The 14,486-nt window shown below is 43.5% G+C and overlaps 2 protein-coding genes across 5 annotated transcripts in view; both read left to right on the top strand.

The window, feature by feature from the left end:
- Nucleotides 1-8,614, top strand: part of grid2ipa (glutamate receptor, ionotropic, delta 2 (Grid2) interacting protein, a) — a 15,238-nt gene extending 6,624 nt beyond the window's left edge. For 2 of the 4 annotated variants that reach the window (XM_072443383.1, XM_072443385.1), the window contains 20 exons: nucleotides 274-546; nucleotides 697-782; nucleotides 857-926; nucleotides 1,003-1,299; nucleotides 1,370-1,521; nucleotides 1,607-1,765; nucleotides 1,897-2,099; nucleotides 2,192-2,339; nucleotides 2,421-2,743; nucleotides 3,174-4,484; nucleotides 5,150-6,004; nucleotides 6,075-6,162; nucleotides 6,294-6,383; nucleotides 6,466-6,662; nucleotides 6,736-6,891; nucleotides 7,013-7,099; nucleotides 7,178-7,307; nucleotides 7,377-7,495; nucleotides 7,578-7,746; nucleotides 7,829-8,614. In XM_072443383.1, the coding sequence (XP_072299484.1) occupies nucleotides 274-546; nucleotides 697-782; nucleotides 857-926; nucleotides 1,003-1,299; nucleotides 1,370-1,521; nucleotides 1,607-1,765; nucleotides 1,897-2,099; nucleotides 2,192-2,339; nucleotides 2,421-2,743; nucleotides 3,174-4,484; nucleotides 5,150-6,004; nucleotides 6,075-6,162; nucleotides 6,294-6,383; nucleotides 6,466-6,662; nucleotides 6,736-6,891; nucleotides 7,013-7,099; nucleotides 7,178-7,307; nucleotides 7,377-7,495; nucleotides 7,578-7,746; nucleotides 7,829-7,905 (4,990 nt within the window). In that variant the 3' untranslated portion in view covers nucleotides 7,906-8,614. Of the gene's footprint in view, nucleotides 1-273; nucleotides 547-696; nucleotides 783-856; nucleotides 927-1,002; nucleotides 1,300-1,369; nucleotides 1,522-1,606; nucleotides 1,766-1,896; nucleotides 2,100-2,191; nucleotides 2,340-2,420; nucleotides 2,744-3,173; nucleotides 4,485-5,149; nucleotides 6,005-6,074; nucleotides 6,163-6,293; nucleotides 6,400-6,465; nucleotides 6,663-6,735; nucleotides 6,892-7,012; nucleotides 7,100-7,177; nucleotides 7,308-7,376; nucleotides 7,496-7,577; nucleotides 7,747-7,828 lie in introns of those variants that run through there. The other 2 variants (XM_072443384.1, XR_011926713.1) reach the window with 2 other exon arrangements.
- A 320-nt stretch (nucleotides 8,615-8,934) lies between these two features.
- slc5a11 (solute carrier family 5 member 11) lies at nucleotides 8,935-14,384 on the top strand. The gene is made up of 16 exons (XM_072443398.1): nucleotides 8,935-9,024; nucleotides 9,223-9,360; nucleotides 9,631-9,702; nucleotides 9,801-9,905; nucleotides 9,982-10,041; nucleotides 10,118-10,222; nucleotides 10,306-10,411; nucleotides 10,496-10,576; nucleotides 10,655-10,860; nucleotides 11,090-11,225; nucleotides 11,748-11,855; nucleotides 11,929-12,079; nucleotides 12,744-12,912; nucleotides 13,386-13,601; nucleotides 13,852-13,996; nucleotides 14,080-14,384. Exons 2-16 carry the CDS (start codon nucleotides 9,223-9,225, stop codon nucleotides 14,298-14,300), a joined length of 2,019 nt encoding a protein of 672 aa, XP_072299499.1. The 5' UTR covers nucleotides 8,935-9,024; the 3' UTR covers nucleotides 14,301-14,384.
- Nucleotides 14,385-14,486: the final 102 nt, after the last annotated feature.

Here is a 14,486-nt window from a genome sequence, read left to right as displayed (position 1 = left end):
TTTGAGGGAGCGGTACCTGTGACTGTGACTGCTTATGCGACAGAGGAGCAGAAACAATGCTTCAGCTCTTCTTCTTTTCTTATGCTCGACAATAAACCAGCTGTGTCTTCGGATTTACGCTTTTACCTGCCTCTGCTCTTCCCTGGGACAAAGGCAACAATGTTTTTTTTTAACCTTGGATAAATAATGTAACAAAGATAATGTTTGTTCAGGGATGTGTTGTCTCTGTTTTGAATCCTAAATCTGTTGTACCATTCTAAACATGTTTGACAGGATCTTCATCCCTAAGAAGCACCGGGAACGTTTCGATGAAGTCGTCTCACAAAACCTTATGAGCCGAATCAAGGGGCGCAGCTTCAGTGACCCCAGCCGCAGCCACCTCCGCCGCAGCCGGAGTGAGGACCACCCAGAGCGCCTCCTAGTGTCGACCCGGGCCAGTTCAGTACCCCGGACCCACGCGGAGGAGGGTGCAGCCCCTCCCATCAGAGGCATGAGGAAGACCACATCTCTCATCGCTGGACACTCCAGCTCAACGACCAACTGCAGGTCTGTGTCTAGTGACTTTACGGTGTGTAAAATCAGGTCACATCTGGGCAAGTGGCTTATTTTTTATTATTAGCCCTCACATACTTTATACAGACAGTTTGAGAGGAGAGTGAAATTAGAATATAAGAATAACTTGATTGGTTTCTTCAGGACCGTCAGAGTCTGCAAAGGTAATATGAGTTTTGGCTTCACTCTCCGAGGACATGCTCCAGTCTGGATTGACTCTGTCATTTCTGGTGAGTTTTTGTGGGGTAAATAACTTTAATATGCATTTTTGTAATGCTTTAACAGGTGGATTGTTTTTATACAGGAAGTCCAGCCGATAAGGCAGGTCTAAAACCTGGAGATCGTATCCTGTTTCTGAATGGACTGGACATGAGGTATTTTTTTACCCTGATGTGATTCATGCGCTTCTGTTTAAAATAGGCACTGAGGAGGTTGCTGCCCCTTTTGTAGGACATCCTCCCATGAGAAGGTTGTCTCCATGCTTCAGGGAAGTGGTGCTATGCCCAGTCTGGTGGTGGAAGAGGGCCCATCTAACTTTGCTCTGTCAGAGCCAGACTTGGCTGGTGGCAGCGGTCCCACAGAACGCTCCCGCTCTCCTGCGCTCAGCTCGCTGCAGTGGATTGCAGAGATACTCCCTCCAAGTATCCGTGTCCAGGGCCGCACATTCGGACAGCAGCTGGAACACCTTCTGACCATCCAGGAGCGCTACACCATCTGCAAAGCTCTGGAGAACTTCTTCCAGCACAGGTAAGCTTTTACAAAGGATCCTTTTCAAATGATGTCAGATGATATCTCACACGCTGTATTTGTTCATCAGGAATGTAGACACTCTGATTGTGGACGTCTTTCCAGTGCTTGACACCCCTGCCAAGCAGGTTATCTGGCAGTTTGTTTACCAGCTGTTGACTTATGAAGAGCAGGAACACTGCCAGAACAAGATCTCACGCTTCCTGGGATACAAAGCACCAGGTGTGCATACATGATCAACATTTTAAAAGGGTGAGAAATTATGTTACATGTTACACTTGTTCAAAATATATTTCTTTATTTCCAGTTCCCCCACCTCCTCCCCCTCCTCCCGAACCTGAGTCTGAGCCGGCCCCTGAGCCCCAGCGGCGCAGCAGCTCCATGAGAGTGACGGGAAACACCTACAAGTGCAGCGTGAGAGGACGCAGCTCGGACGACCTGGTCATTGGTACACAACATGGAATGGGTATGAAGTTTTCTGTCATTAAACATATGCAGCAGTGATTACCACTATCAATGAAACTTTGTCTGTTCAATTTGTTTGTTCAATTCTTATGTAAAGCTCATGCTTATTGTTTTTCTTCTTTATGTCTGCAGTATCTTCCAGGGATGATATGTTTGGTCCCATGCAGCAGAAACAGAAAGAGCCTCCCGAGTTGTTTCTAAGCGTTTCTAACGACTTTATCAGTCTAGGCATGCGTGCCGAGCCAGCACTCGAGACTGGCATGAGGCTGGCTCCTGGAGAAAGACAGTCAGGTGATGGCACTTCTCTTCCTGAGACCCCCAACAACCTCACCAATGTATGTGAATAGTCTGTGTAATAATCCTTTAATATTGATATTTAATACAGTACAGATTACAAAGTCTACTCTGCTTACTTGTTCTTTGCAAGTTGTCAGCTGTGTATGCTGAACTAGAAAACATGTACTCGTCCAAGAGATCCAAGTCGTTGAAAAGTCGCCCTCCACCAGCACCAGACAGTGTACATGAACTGGACCATCAGTCCTGCACAGCATCTCCTCTGAGCCATGCCAACGCAGGTAGACACAGACGCACATAACACACTACAATCCTGCAAGCCATAACCATATCATCATTCATCTAAGCCATTGTTATTTCAGGAAGCGCCCCAGCACCTTCCTCCTGGCCCGAGCCCCTGTCCAGTTCCCCTTCATCCCATTTCTACCCAGGAGGAATAACCAGTCAGACCAGTGCTGAGTCCAACCCTTATATAAGCCTGGACAGCCCCTTGCCATCACCTCCAGAGCCCAATGACTTTCCATCCAGCCCCCCTCCCCAACGACTCAACAAGAGGCGCTACACGTTCTCCAAGCCCCCTCGCTCTGAGGACACTGACCGCTTCCTGGACGCCCTGAGTGAGCAGCTGGGGCAGAAGGTGGCCATTGTTGATGACTTTTTGAACCCTGACAATGACTATGAAGAGGTACAGAAGTTTAAACTTTTGTTAAATGTATGAAAACGTATGTGTCCATTTTGAGGTTTAATGTTCTGTACTTTGTTAAAATGAAAAACTAGACTGGAATAGAGGGCTGCAACTTTTATTTTTCCTCATCGATTAATCTAGTTAATCAGTTTGCAATGACGGTAATCAATTATTTGTGACCTGGTGCCCCTGGAGGATGTCTGGTAGAGTATATACAGACAAAAAAGTGTGTAATTTTCATGTAATGATGGCTCATGGCGGGTTTGTGAGCCTGTGTATAGACCAGGTAATGATAATTATTTAAGTCATCAATTAGGTGCGATTAATTATTGAACTTGTTGCAGCCCTCCTTGAATGTCTTATTATTGTCTGTTTTGAATGCTTTTCTGAGAATACCAGGCTAATAAAATGTAATTGGTGTTAATGCCAGGATGTTGTGCAGATGGGATTTCCAGACGATGAGGAGTATGAAGACGTCAATGAAGAGGTGGGAGGCGACGAGGAGGAAAACGGCGGCTTTGTGGCTCCAGAGATGAGCAGCCCGAGTGACCTCCAGAGCAGCAGCGGTGAAGAGCACATGTCCTCTCTCACCTACTCCTCCTCCTCTGACCACATCCCCCCTCCTCCCATGAGCCCCCCTCCCCCTCCTCCTGTCCAGTTCAACGACCTACCTCCACCTCCGCCGCCTCCGCCCGCTCAACCTGCACAATCCCAGCGCCAACCACCATCACAACAACAGCAGCCACAGGTGAACTTCACCCCAGAGCAATCACCGAGAGCCTACGTCCCGATACGGCGCAAATCAGGCCCGCCTCCCCCGCCGCCGCCTCGCTGTAACCCCCCGCCAAAACGCCACTCCCTTCACAAAGTCCTCCCGACAAGAGAAGCGATGCAGGCTCGTGCCACCATCCAGGAGCTCAAAGCTTATCAGGATCGACAAACGTACGAGGAGCAGCAAGTGTTTCAGAAAAGACAGGAGGAGCAACAGGCATATAAAGAAAGACAGGTTTACGAAGAACAGAAAGCGTTCGAGGAGCAGCAGCTTCTTCAAGAGCAGCAGGCTTACCAAGAGAAACTTTTCAAAGAGAGACAAGCCTACGAGCAGCAGAAGGAGTACGAGGAGCAGAAAGCTTTCAAAGAACAACAGCTGTATCACGAGAGGCAAGCGTATGAGCGGCGGCAACAACGGGCATACGAGAAAGCCTACCAGGAGCAGAGAGCGTACGAAGAGCAACAGGCCTATGAAGAACAGCAGATGCATCAGATCTACCAGAGCCACCACTCCATGCCCGCCCAGCCCACGCAGAAAGTGCCCTCCCCTCTGCCCCTCCAGCAGCTGCACCAGTCTTTACCGCTGCTGCCCACTCCGCCGGACCCCATGCTGCATCGCTCCAACCATCAACTCTACATGATGCAGCAGCAGCAGCAGCAGCAGCAGCAGCAGCAGCAGCAGCAGCAGCAACAACAACAGCAGCAGCAGAGTTACCTCATGCACAGAAGACTGTCCCGCTCCGCGCCGCCCCCAAACCCGTCAGCTCCTCAGCCCATGGGACATCAGCAAACAGGGCAAGGGCAGTACACTGAGGGCATCTACCAGAGCCACCAAGGGTTGAGAGCGCCACCGCATCACTCCTCCACAGAGATGCTCAACCAGATGCACCCGGCCCAGGCGCACCACTCCTCCATAGAGATGCTTCACCAGATGCAGCAGCTCGCCCAAAGCCACCACTCGCCCGCTGAGGTCAGTCGAATCAAACCTGGAAATGAGGAAAAGTGGGTTCTACGTAACAGTTGCACACCTACAATGGAGTATTTCTAGTTTGTAAATAAGTACATGAATTATTACATTTTTTATTGTTTTGCATAGAGAAAAAAATACAAAATGCTTGTCAGAGAGAAGAAGAATAAAATTGAAAAATAAGATAACACATAAATACATTTAATACATACCTTTTCAACTTTTTCAAGTGTTGTGAGCTGTTGTGAGTTCACCCCACAGTGCGTGTTCCATAATCTGCCTGAAATGAATGGTCCCAAAGTCTTTTGATACCTCAAGTAGGTTTCTAGTCATCTTTTTTCACACACATGTACACTAACATCAACAGAGACCTTATTTGTGAATACTGTTAAGTAGAGGTGGGCAGCCTTGACAAAATCAAAATAGTTTTGGAGTATCTCCATTCTCAGGCAATATGTCAATCCAGCAGAAATGTCTTTATAAAAACATGCGTTTAAACATATTAATTGAGGTCTGATTACCAGACAAATGTCAAATGTCTGTCAAATGATTCAGTATTTTTTTCACCCCAATATTCAAATTTAGCTTATCTTCAAAACAACATTTACAATATTATCTCAAATGTGATGGCTTGCCCCCCTACTGCTAAGTATTTGGTGTGTCTGCAGGTCTTCCAGCAGATGCAGCACACTCAGTACCCCTCACACAATGAGATCCTTCACCAATTGCACAAATCCAAGGTCCACCACTCGTCCTCTGAGCTGCTGCACCAGATTCAGCCTCACCACTCCTCCACCGAACTCCTCCATCAGGACCCACTCATGCACCACGGGCCGCCCCACCACAGCTCCACCGAGCTGCTCCACCAACCGAACCCAACAATGCCCCCCGTCCACATAAACCGCGACAGCCACTCGCACCAGAGCCGACGCAGCGTCAAAGGGCATCACCAGAGTCAAGCTCAACCGCCACAAGTCCAGCATCACCCGCAGCCCACGAAACCATCCCCTCAGAGACCTCTCTCCATCCAGCAAACGCATCACCAGATCCAGCACATTCACCACATGACCCCACAGCCGCCGCCGCAGGATTATCCGCACCAGATCCACGTCATTCACCCTCCCCAGCAACAACAGCACCGACCTCAGCCGCTGCTTTCCACCTTCCAACCCGTCCAACCGTCCCCGCCCCCTCTGTCTCACTCCAGCTTTCAGCCACTGACCAATCAGCCGACCCATCAGACGGGCCGGCCGCAGTCCCAGCCCTCTCATCACTTGCTCCACTCTCAGCCCCCACCTCCACCTCCTCCATCGGCCCACCATCACAAACAGCAGCAGCCCCACAGTGACGCTCAGCAGCCTCAGTCTCTGCCACACTCACTGTCCGACCCAGAGCGCCTCGACCCGCCGGCCCCGCCACCACTGCCCCGGCCCAGTCTGTCCCGGATGGACTCTCATCATCTGAGCGTCAAGAGGCTACGCTGGGAGCAGGTGGAGAATTCCGAGGGCACTATTTGGGGACAGGTGACATCACAACAACATTCTCCCCTCTCTTAAACTATATTTTAACAGTTTTGTTTCTTCACATTCAAAGCTGGGGGAAAATTCAGATTATGACAAACTGCATGACATGGTAAAGTATCTGGACCTAGAGCTTCACTTTGGACAACAGAAAAACTCGAGTGAGTTTGCTTTATTAAAACAAAAATACAATATACATTTCATCATTTGACACATCATCCACTATCATTGTGTATTTCAATTAAAAGCCTGTAGTGCTGTAATTAAGAAAGGTACTTTTTTCTCTACTTAGCACAAGGACAAGAGCCAACACCTCAGCCAGAAGCCACAAAAAAGAAAGATGTGATTGAAATTTTATCCCACAAAAAAGCTTACAATGTCTGTGAGTAAACCAAAAGGTGCACATTAGTGACACGTGTATTACATTTGTTAAAGAGACCCGTTTTAATCAGAGGTTATTTCAGCTATCCTGATCGCACACCTGAAGCTTTCCCCTGGAGAGCTGCAGCAGGTGCTGCTGAGGATGACCTCTGACCGACTGGAGACGTCCCACATTAAACAGTTGCTTCTGTTCGCCCCTGATGCTGATGAGGAGCACAAGTATGAGGATTACAGGCAGGACCCCAGCAAACTCAGCGAGCCGGACCAGTTTGTCCTTCAGGTACACTTATGGTCCCGTTACATATTGCACCTGTATCACATACTGTTTCATGTATTTTCATGCTCTTCCTCAGATGTTATCAGTGCCTGAGTACAAAACACGTCTGCAGTATTTGCTCTTCAAAAGCACTCTACAGGAGAAGATGGAAGAGCTGAGAGGAGCACATGAGTGTGTTTATAAAGCTTCCATGGAGCTGAAGATGAGCAAGAAACTTGCAAAGATACTAGAGGTACACGGGCTATTCAGATGGATTCATCCATTTACCTAAAAAATAACAAATATATGACAAATATAGTACATGTTTTTGATAACAAAGGGCAAATGAAACATCTTTTATGATGTTTTTCTAGTTTGTGCTGGCTATGGGAAATTACTTAAATAACAGCCAACCTAAAACCAACAAGACCACTGGCTTCAAGATCAATTTTCTTACTGAGGTACAACACAGTTCACTCAATATATTCAAAATAATACATTTTAATGATCAAATATGGCATATGATGTACTTTTTACAGCTGAGTACCACCAAAACAGTTGACGGGAAATCCACATTTCTGCACATACTTGTCAAGTCGTTATGTCAACACTTTCCTGAAGTGTTGGATTTTTCCAAAGATCTTACAATGGTTCCACTTGCAGCAAAAGGTGCGTGTAGTGAAATAACATACATTAATACCATATAAACTGTGTTTAATAATGCTTGTGTACTTGTAGTTAACCAAAGGAGTCTTGCATCAGACCTGAATGATCTCCATTCCACGATCCAGGACATCCGCTCAGCCTGTCAGCAGATGCCTGCTACTGCTGAGGACAGGTTTGCAGTGGTCATGAGCGTATCCTTTTCACATCTCGTCTTATCAAACACAAGCCTCCATGAAACTCAAAGTATACACCTTGACTCCAACTTGTTTGTAGAACTTTCTTGAGAACAGTCATCCAGCTCTACAGTCACTTGAGTCGTTACAACAGAGAGCTCTGGAAGAGTTTGTAAAAACGGCCTCTTTCTTTGGCGAGGACGGCAAAGGCTCCAGCACTGAGGCCTTCTTTGGCATCTTCGCTGAATTCATATCAAAGTTTGAGGCAAGTGATAAAAAGAAGCCACGGCAGATTATTTGGCATATTAAAGTCTCGATAGTAACATGCTGCTCTTTCTACACCACAGAGAGCTCTAAGCGATCAGCACAATGCAGAACATTCCAAACCCCCCAGGAGTCCACCCACGGCGTCTCCTCTGGCCTGGTAACGCAGGATTGTGCACAAACACACATTAAGTGTGAGCTAAAGTAATAGTAACATTGTTGGGGAAATAAATTGTTAGCTGTCAAGACTTCGACGTCAAGTCATGTAGATCATGTTAGTGAAATATACAAATTAAATCCAAATTAAATGTTTTTGCATTAAATTAAATGATGTAAGAGATACTTTTAGCTAAGCCCAAATGTTGACTCATGATTACCTCTGTATGTTTTCAGTAATCTGATATGTAATGTGATGTAGGTAAAGAATATAAATATTGAACTTCATTTATCAAGAATCAGTTCCATTTTAGATCAAATTAGGATAAGTTATGTCATGTAAATACTGCTATATTTTTGTAAGCTTTGAGTGCCGGCGCTTGTTATTTACTTATCATAATCATGGAAAAGGGTTAAGAATATATAAAGTAAACGTATACACTGAAAGGTTGTTCAAATACTATATTGTATTATTGAACATTATATTAATGATTTATTACATTTCAAAGTTTAATTGCAGTTTGTAGTTAAATCTATTTCTAATGTTGTTAGTAAAGTATTACATTACAGACAGTGGGCAGTGTGCAATATAGATTTTTGGCTTATTGTCAAATATCCAGTATGTATCCACGTACTTGCTTATACTTCTGTCAGCTTTGATAAAGAAACAAGTGTTTCAATAATGATAAATAAATAAATGCTTTGTTATCCAAAGGACTCAATTTGATTTATTCAAATTTACCTACTTAAATGTGCCTTTTTAAAGTATTTATTGACAAACTAAGAATGTTTTATACCCTATAACTCTTTTTTTCTGCAATAGATCCTGAATGTTTTGCTTTTGTACCTATTGTGAGATATCATAAGTAATGTCCATGAGCATGTTTTCTCTCTGTAATTAGCAGCGTGTGCATGTGTGAGCCAACTTTCTCTAGCCAAGTGCGATAAATCATTTACAATTTAACTAACGTGTGTAGTTTGACGCGTTATGAGTGGAATTTGACCTGCAGTGAGTGTCAAACTCCACTCATAACTTCTTTCACAACAAATAGGGGTATTCTGGGATGTTACAGATGCTATTCATGACAGAACACTGTTTGGACAAAGCAAACATCGTCTAGCTGAAGGTAAGACTAATGATTAGTTACATAGGGGGTATTTTATTGTCTTTGTCAATTTTACAAACGATTTAAACATAATCCTTTAGGTGTGTGCTGTAAAGAAAGGTTTTATCAATAGAATCATGGAAATGTAACCTCATTAACTTTTACAATTTACTTCAACATGAAATACTACATATGATCGTCATTGTTTCACATTTACAGATGACGTTTGATTTTGAGAAAAAGCATGTAAACGTAGCCCCCTCTCCATCTCCTCCCCCTCTGAAGACATCGCTTGGAACTCTGGATATTGTGGTCCTAGTTGTATACTTTTTGCTCGTGTTGGGAGTCGGATTCTGGGTAAGATGCACTCGGATACAATGAGCTTTGATGAATTGTGAATAAAAGATTGTGATTTTGCTTTGGTCTTACTTTTATTATTTATTTATCATTTTATTATCTTTTTTAGTTGTTTTTCTTTATATCAAAATGCTGAATCTTCACTTGTTCGTTAGTTTGAACCACATTAAATCATTAATAATAAATGTTTTCTACATAGCCTTCCTCAAACTTGATTTTAAATTAGGTTATCAATCAATCAATCAATCCAATTTTTACTTTCTCCCATAGTCGATGTGGAGGACAAAACGCAGCACGGTGGATGGTTACTTTCTGGCTGGGAAGAGCATGACCTGGTGGCCGGTGAGTCCGTTAGAATAGACCGTGTACAATTCTATGCTTATTTAAAATATTGAGGCCATGGGACCAAAAATAACCAACTAACTTTTGTCTAATTTTAGGTGGGTGCTTCTCTCTTTGCCAGTAACATTGGCAGTGGTCACTTTATCGGTCTGGCAGGGTCAGGAGCCGCTGCAGGAATTGGGGCCATCGCATATGAATGGAACGTGAGTGAGTCCGTTCGTTATTCTCCATAATTAATGCCTCTAAACGTATTGAAAAGTATTGTTTTGTGATTGTCAGGGCATGTTCATGGTGCTCCTGCTGGGATGGGTCTTCCTGCCCATTTATCTTGCGTCTGGGGTGAGCACATTTAAACACTGGAAAAACCTTACTTATTAATTACCATCTAAATAATATGCTCTTATTTTTAATCTAGGTTACCACAATGCCTGAGTATTTACAAAAACGCTTTGGCGGCAGAAGAACGCAGTTACTAATTGCTGTTTTATACTTATTTATTTACGTCTTCACAAAGATTTCAGTATGTCGTCGCCATCCTTTTATATTATGTATTTAGCGTGTACATTTTCGACATATCGTAACATTTGTTTGTGATTTTTGCAGGTGGATATGTACGCCGGGGCTTTGTTCATTCAGCTGGCTTTGCAGTGGAATATTTACCTTGCTGTAGTGTTGCTCCTTTCAATTACATCTATTTACACAGTAGCAGGTCATTTATTTATCACTGATAAATTTTTTATATTTGAATATGTCCTGTGCTCTGGTTAATATTCCATGTCAAATATTTTTGCAGGCGGTTTGGCTGCAGTGATCTACACGGATGCAGCTCAGACTGTGATCATGTTAGCGGGGGCTTTGACACTCATGGGCTTCAGTAAGTCAAATCCATTGTAAAAAAAATAATATATTCATCCATTAACATTAAGTCAAACGTGTGTGTTTTTGTTTGAAGGCTTTGCAGAAGTTGGAGGCTGGAACGGTCTAATGGAGGGATACGCAGACGCCATTCCCTCTGTGCGCGTGCCCAACTCCACCTGCGGCCTCCCTCGAGACGACGCCTTTCATTTGTTCAGAGACCCCGTGACCTCTGACCTCCCCTGGCCCGGCGTGTTCATCGGCATGTCCATCCCCTCTATGTGGTACTGGTGCTCCGATCAGGTACTCGGATAGGAATAATGAATGCTTTTTAACTTCTTTAATGTTCCTGAAACGCATAAATCAACTTTTAAACACCATAGAATGTTTTGTAGCTTATGCAAAGTTGTATAGAGTGTGTCATGCCTTTTGGGGAATTCTACATTGTCTTACATTCCAAATATTCTGTATACTTATTAGTTAATTTAGGGTCTCTCTTGGTCAAATGATCCAAAATGTGTTGTTTCTGTAGGTGATTGTGCAGCGCTCTCTCGCAGCTAAGACTTTGACCCATGCAAAAGGCGGCTCGCTATTGGCTGTGTACCTCAAAATCATACCTTTCTTTGCTATAATGTTGCCAGGGATGATCAGCAGAATCTTATATACAGGTACAGTCTTGTAACATACACAACAGATAGCAACATACTGTATACACATATATATATATGTATGTATGTATACAATATGCCTGTCACGATAACTAATCATTTTGTAGTGCGATATACTGGCACATCAAATATCACGATAAACTACTTAATGCCACTCGCACGTAAACCCTAAAGCAGGATAACCCCAACAAACCCTTTTACAAATGTCCATTATTGTTAAAAACCATGAGCTACAACAAAAGCAAAGCCACATGAAACATTTTAAGTACTTACTAGTATAAATAATTAGTCATAGAAGTTACTTATTTGACCCTCTACAGCTCAAACCGCATCGCACTATTAAAAAAGAAATCCAGAAAATGTACACGCGATAAATAACAAACACAAAAAATACAGCTCCAGCTATAGTTCATTTTACAATAAGTTGATATAGTAATTATGATGACAGGCCTATGTATGTATGAATGCTTAAACTTTAGGGCAATTGATTAAAACGTAATGGTCAACTCTATGTGTTTATAGACGACGTGGCTTGCGCTGACCCTGATTTGTGTGAAGAAATTTGTGGCAATCCAGTCGGCTGCACAGACACAGCTTACGCCCGGCTGGTCATGGAGCTTCTGCCTGCAGGTGACACCAACTCTCTGAAGTCAGGACTGGAAATTGAGCTCCTTCTTTCTCACTCTTTTTGTTTCTGTTCTAGGGCTGCGTGGTCTCATGATGGCTGTGATGATCGCCGCACTCATGTCTTCCCTCACGTCCATCTTCAACAGCGCCAGCACCATTTTCACCATGGACATGTGGAGGACTTTTAGGTCCAGAGCGTCTGAGTGGGAGCTCATGATTGTTGGCAGGCAAGTGTAGAATAAAGCATTTACAAGTGCACTGCATGACGTTCCTGCTGGAGGGTCTGCCACCTGCTTGTCTTCATGGACTTTTGTTTGTTTCATTTTGGGTTTCTTTGTCTTTATAAATGAAATAAACAAAAGTGTAATATAAAGAGACATCCACGTATCCATAGAGACAAGCAGGAACAACCAAGTTACAGGTCAGGGGTCTCATTACAAAGCAGGCGTACGTATGAAAATGTTAAGCACGTGACTTTCTCTGTCCGACTTTCTCTCACCCCCATTTCACACTACTCTGTCCTGTCAAGAAGAAGAAAAAAGAAAAAAGTCATACTGTAGAACATTCTAAACATAGTGTACATAGCAATAACTTCTCCATTAAGGCGAGCAAGTGGTGGACTCACTACCAGAAAAGTTACTCTGTGCACTTTTAAATAAATCTATTTCTGTCCCTGTCATTGCAGCTAATAATCATTTAACACTGTGAGACCCTGATACGTTCATACATTTATATAGATCTGCACAGGGTGTGTTTTCCCACTAAAACACATTTTTCTAGCCATTCCATGTACCTTTTCCATATCCCAGCTCTTGGGTCGTATTGTAAGCCAGTAATGAATTATGATGCTTTACATTTAACACAGTATATTGTTTTTGTGTCGTTCTCAAGAGTCTTTGTGCTGGTTCTGGTGGGCGTGTCGGTGCTGTGGATACCGGTGGTCCAGGCCAGTCAGGGGGGGCAACTGTTTATCTACATCCAGTCCATCAGCACCTACCTGCAGCCCCCCGTTTCCATAGTATTCATCATGGGTTGTTTTTGGAAGAGGACCAATGAAAAGGTTAGGTTTAGGTTTATGTAATTGAAATCTTAATTCAGCTGGTTTCCATGGAGATGTTATTGTCTGGCCTGGAATGTCCCTTTAGTATGGTTTTCAATGTATCCATCTTGCATTTATTAATTTACAGGTGCAGAAATACCCCCAGAAACATGCTGAAAATGGAAATGTTTAATGCCATACTGTGGAGCATTCCAGGCAAAGCAAATAATATGTCAATGGATTAGTTACTGATGAACTTCTGTAAATTAAGAGTGTAAATATGCCAGATTAGACAATGCACAAACCATTACAAAAAAAGACAACACAGAACAATAAAAAGGCCAGTTTAAAGTGCACACAGACTTGGTTTTGCTTCATCCAAAGTTTAAAGTGCAGTTTGAAAGCGAAAAGTGATGGAAATTCTCTTTTTGCCAGAAGAAGGTTGGATAGTACACCTTTATAAAACAGCTGATGTTTATGTCCTCACTGTGCAGGGTGCATTCTGGGGACTGGCTCTCGGTCTGCTCATCGGTGGTATTCGGATGCTGCTGGATTTCATCTATCCCCAACCACAGTGTTATGAAGCGGACGACCGGCCCGGAGTGTTAAAATCCGTGCATTATCTGTACTTCTCCATGCTATTGTCTGCCATCACTCTAATCGTGGTGGTCGGAGTCAGTCTGGTCACAGAGGAGCCAAGACCAGAACAGGTGAGCAGAACCAAGTGCTCTCTGTTAATTAACTTCAAGAGGTTCAAGAGGCAGATTTAGATTATTTACTTCACCTTGTTCCCAAGAAATGCAAAATTAGATTGAAAATACGTTTTTATCCATGATTGTTTTAATCAGAAACGCAGGTCTAAATGTTGATTATTACCATTACTATCATTAGAGTTATTATGACGATATTATGTCTACTTTTTAAATCATGCTTATTTTAATATCGTCTTTTGTGTTGTAGATAACGCGCCTCACCTGGTTCACAAAGTCGGACCCTGTGCAAAAAAAAGGTCAGGTGTTCACAGTGGAGCACAGCAGTAACAGGGCAGAGGTGACCGATCAGACACAAGAGCCGAGCCGAACAGGAGTATCATTTGAACACAGGGGTAAGTGCACAATACATAGGCCTACATAGGATTTGACTTATTCTATTTATGCTTTGTCGTGTTAATTTGTTTTTTTTCTGTAGCCTCCACATCATCATCAGGCAGCGTGCATCAATCGAGGCTCGTGTCTGCTCTTTATTGGCTTTGTGGGATGGAGCGACGACAGGAGGACAATCGCCCTCCTCCTCCAGTACAACCAGCTATGTGTTCACTCGAAGAAAAAACACATCTCAAAATGATTGTTAATGTCAACCTCATAATTTGTCTAAGTGTAACAGTTTTTATCATCGGCTACTGGGCATAATGGAAGTGCTACTGGACATATAACTTATTATATTTGTTATAAACCCTTTATTCACGTGTATTTTTTTACAAAATCAAACAACCAGATAATCCCTGCAACGAGTTGGCCACTGTCCAGGGTGTAGCCCGCCTAAGGCCCGAAGTCACTGGGATAGGCTCCAGTCACCCGCGACCCCGAAAGGGAACA

This window comes from Eucyclogobius newberryi, unplaced genomic scaffold, assembly GCF_026437365.1.
Source record: "Eucyclogobius newberryi isolate DKJ021-1_F unplaced genomic scaffold, fEucNew1.0.hap1 SCAF_13, whole genome shotgun sequence".
NCBI lineage: Eukaryota > Metazoa > Chordata > Actinopteri > Gobiiformes > Gobiidae > Eucyclogobius > Eucyclogobius newberryi.
This window is presented reverse-complemented; position numbering and strand designations above follow the sequence as displayed.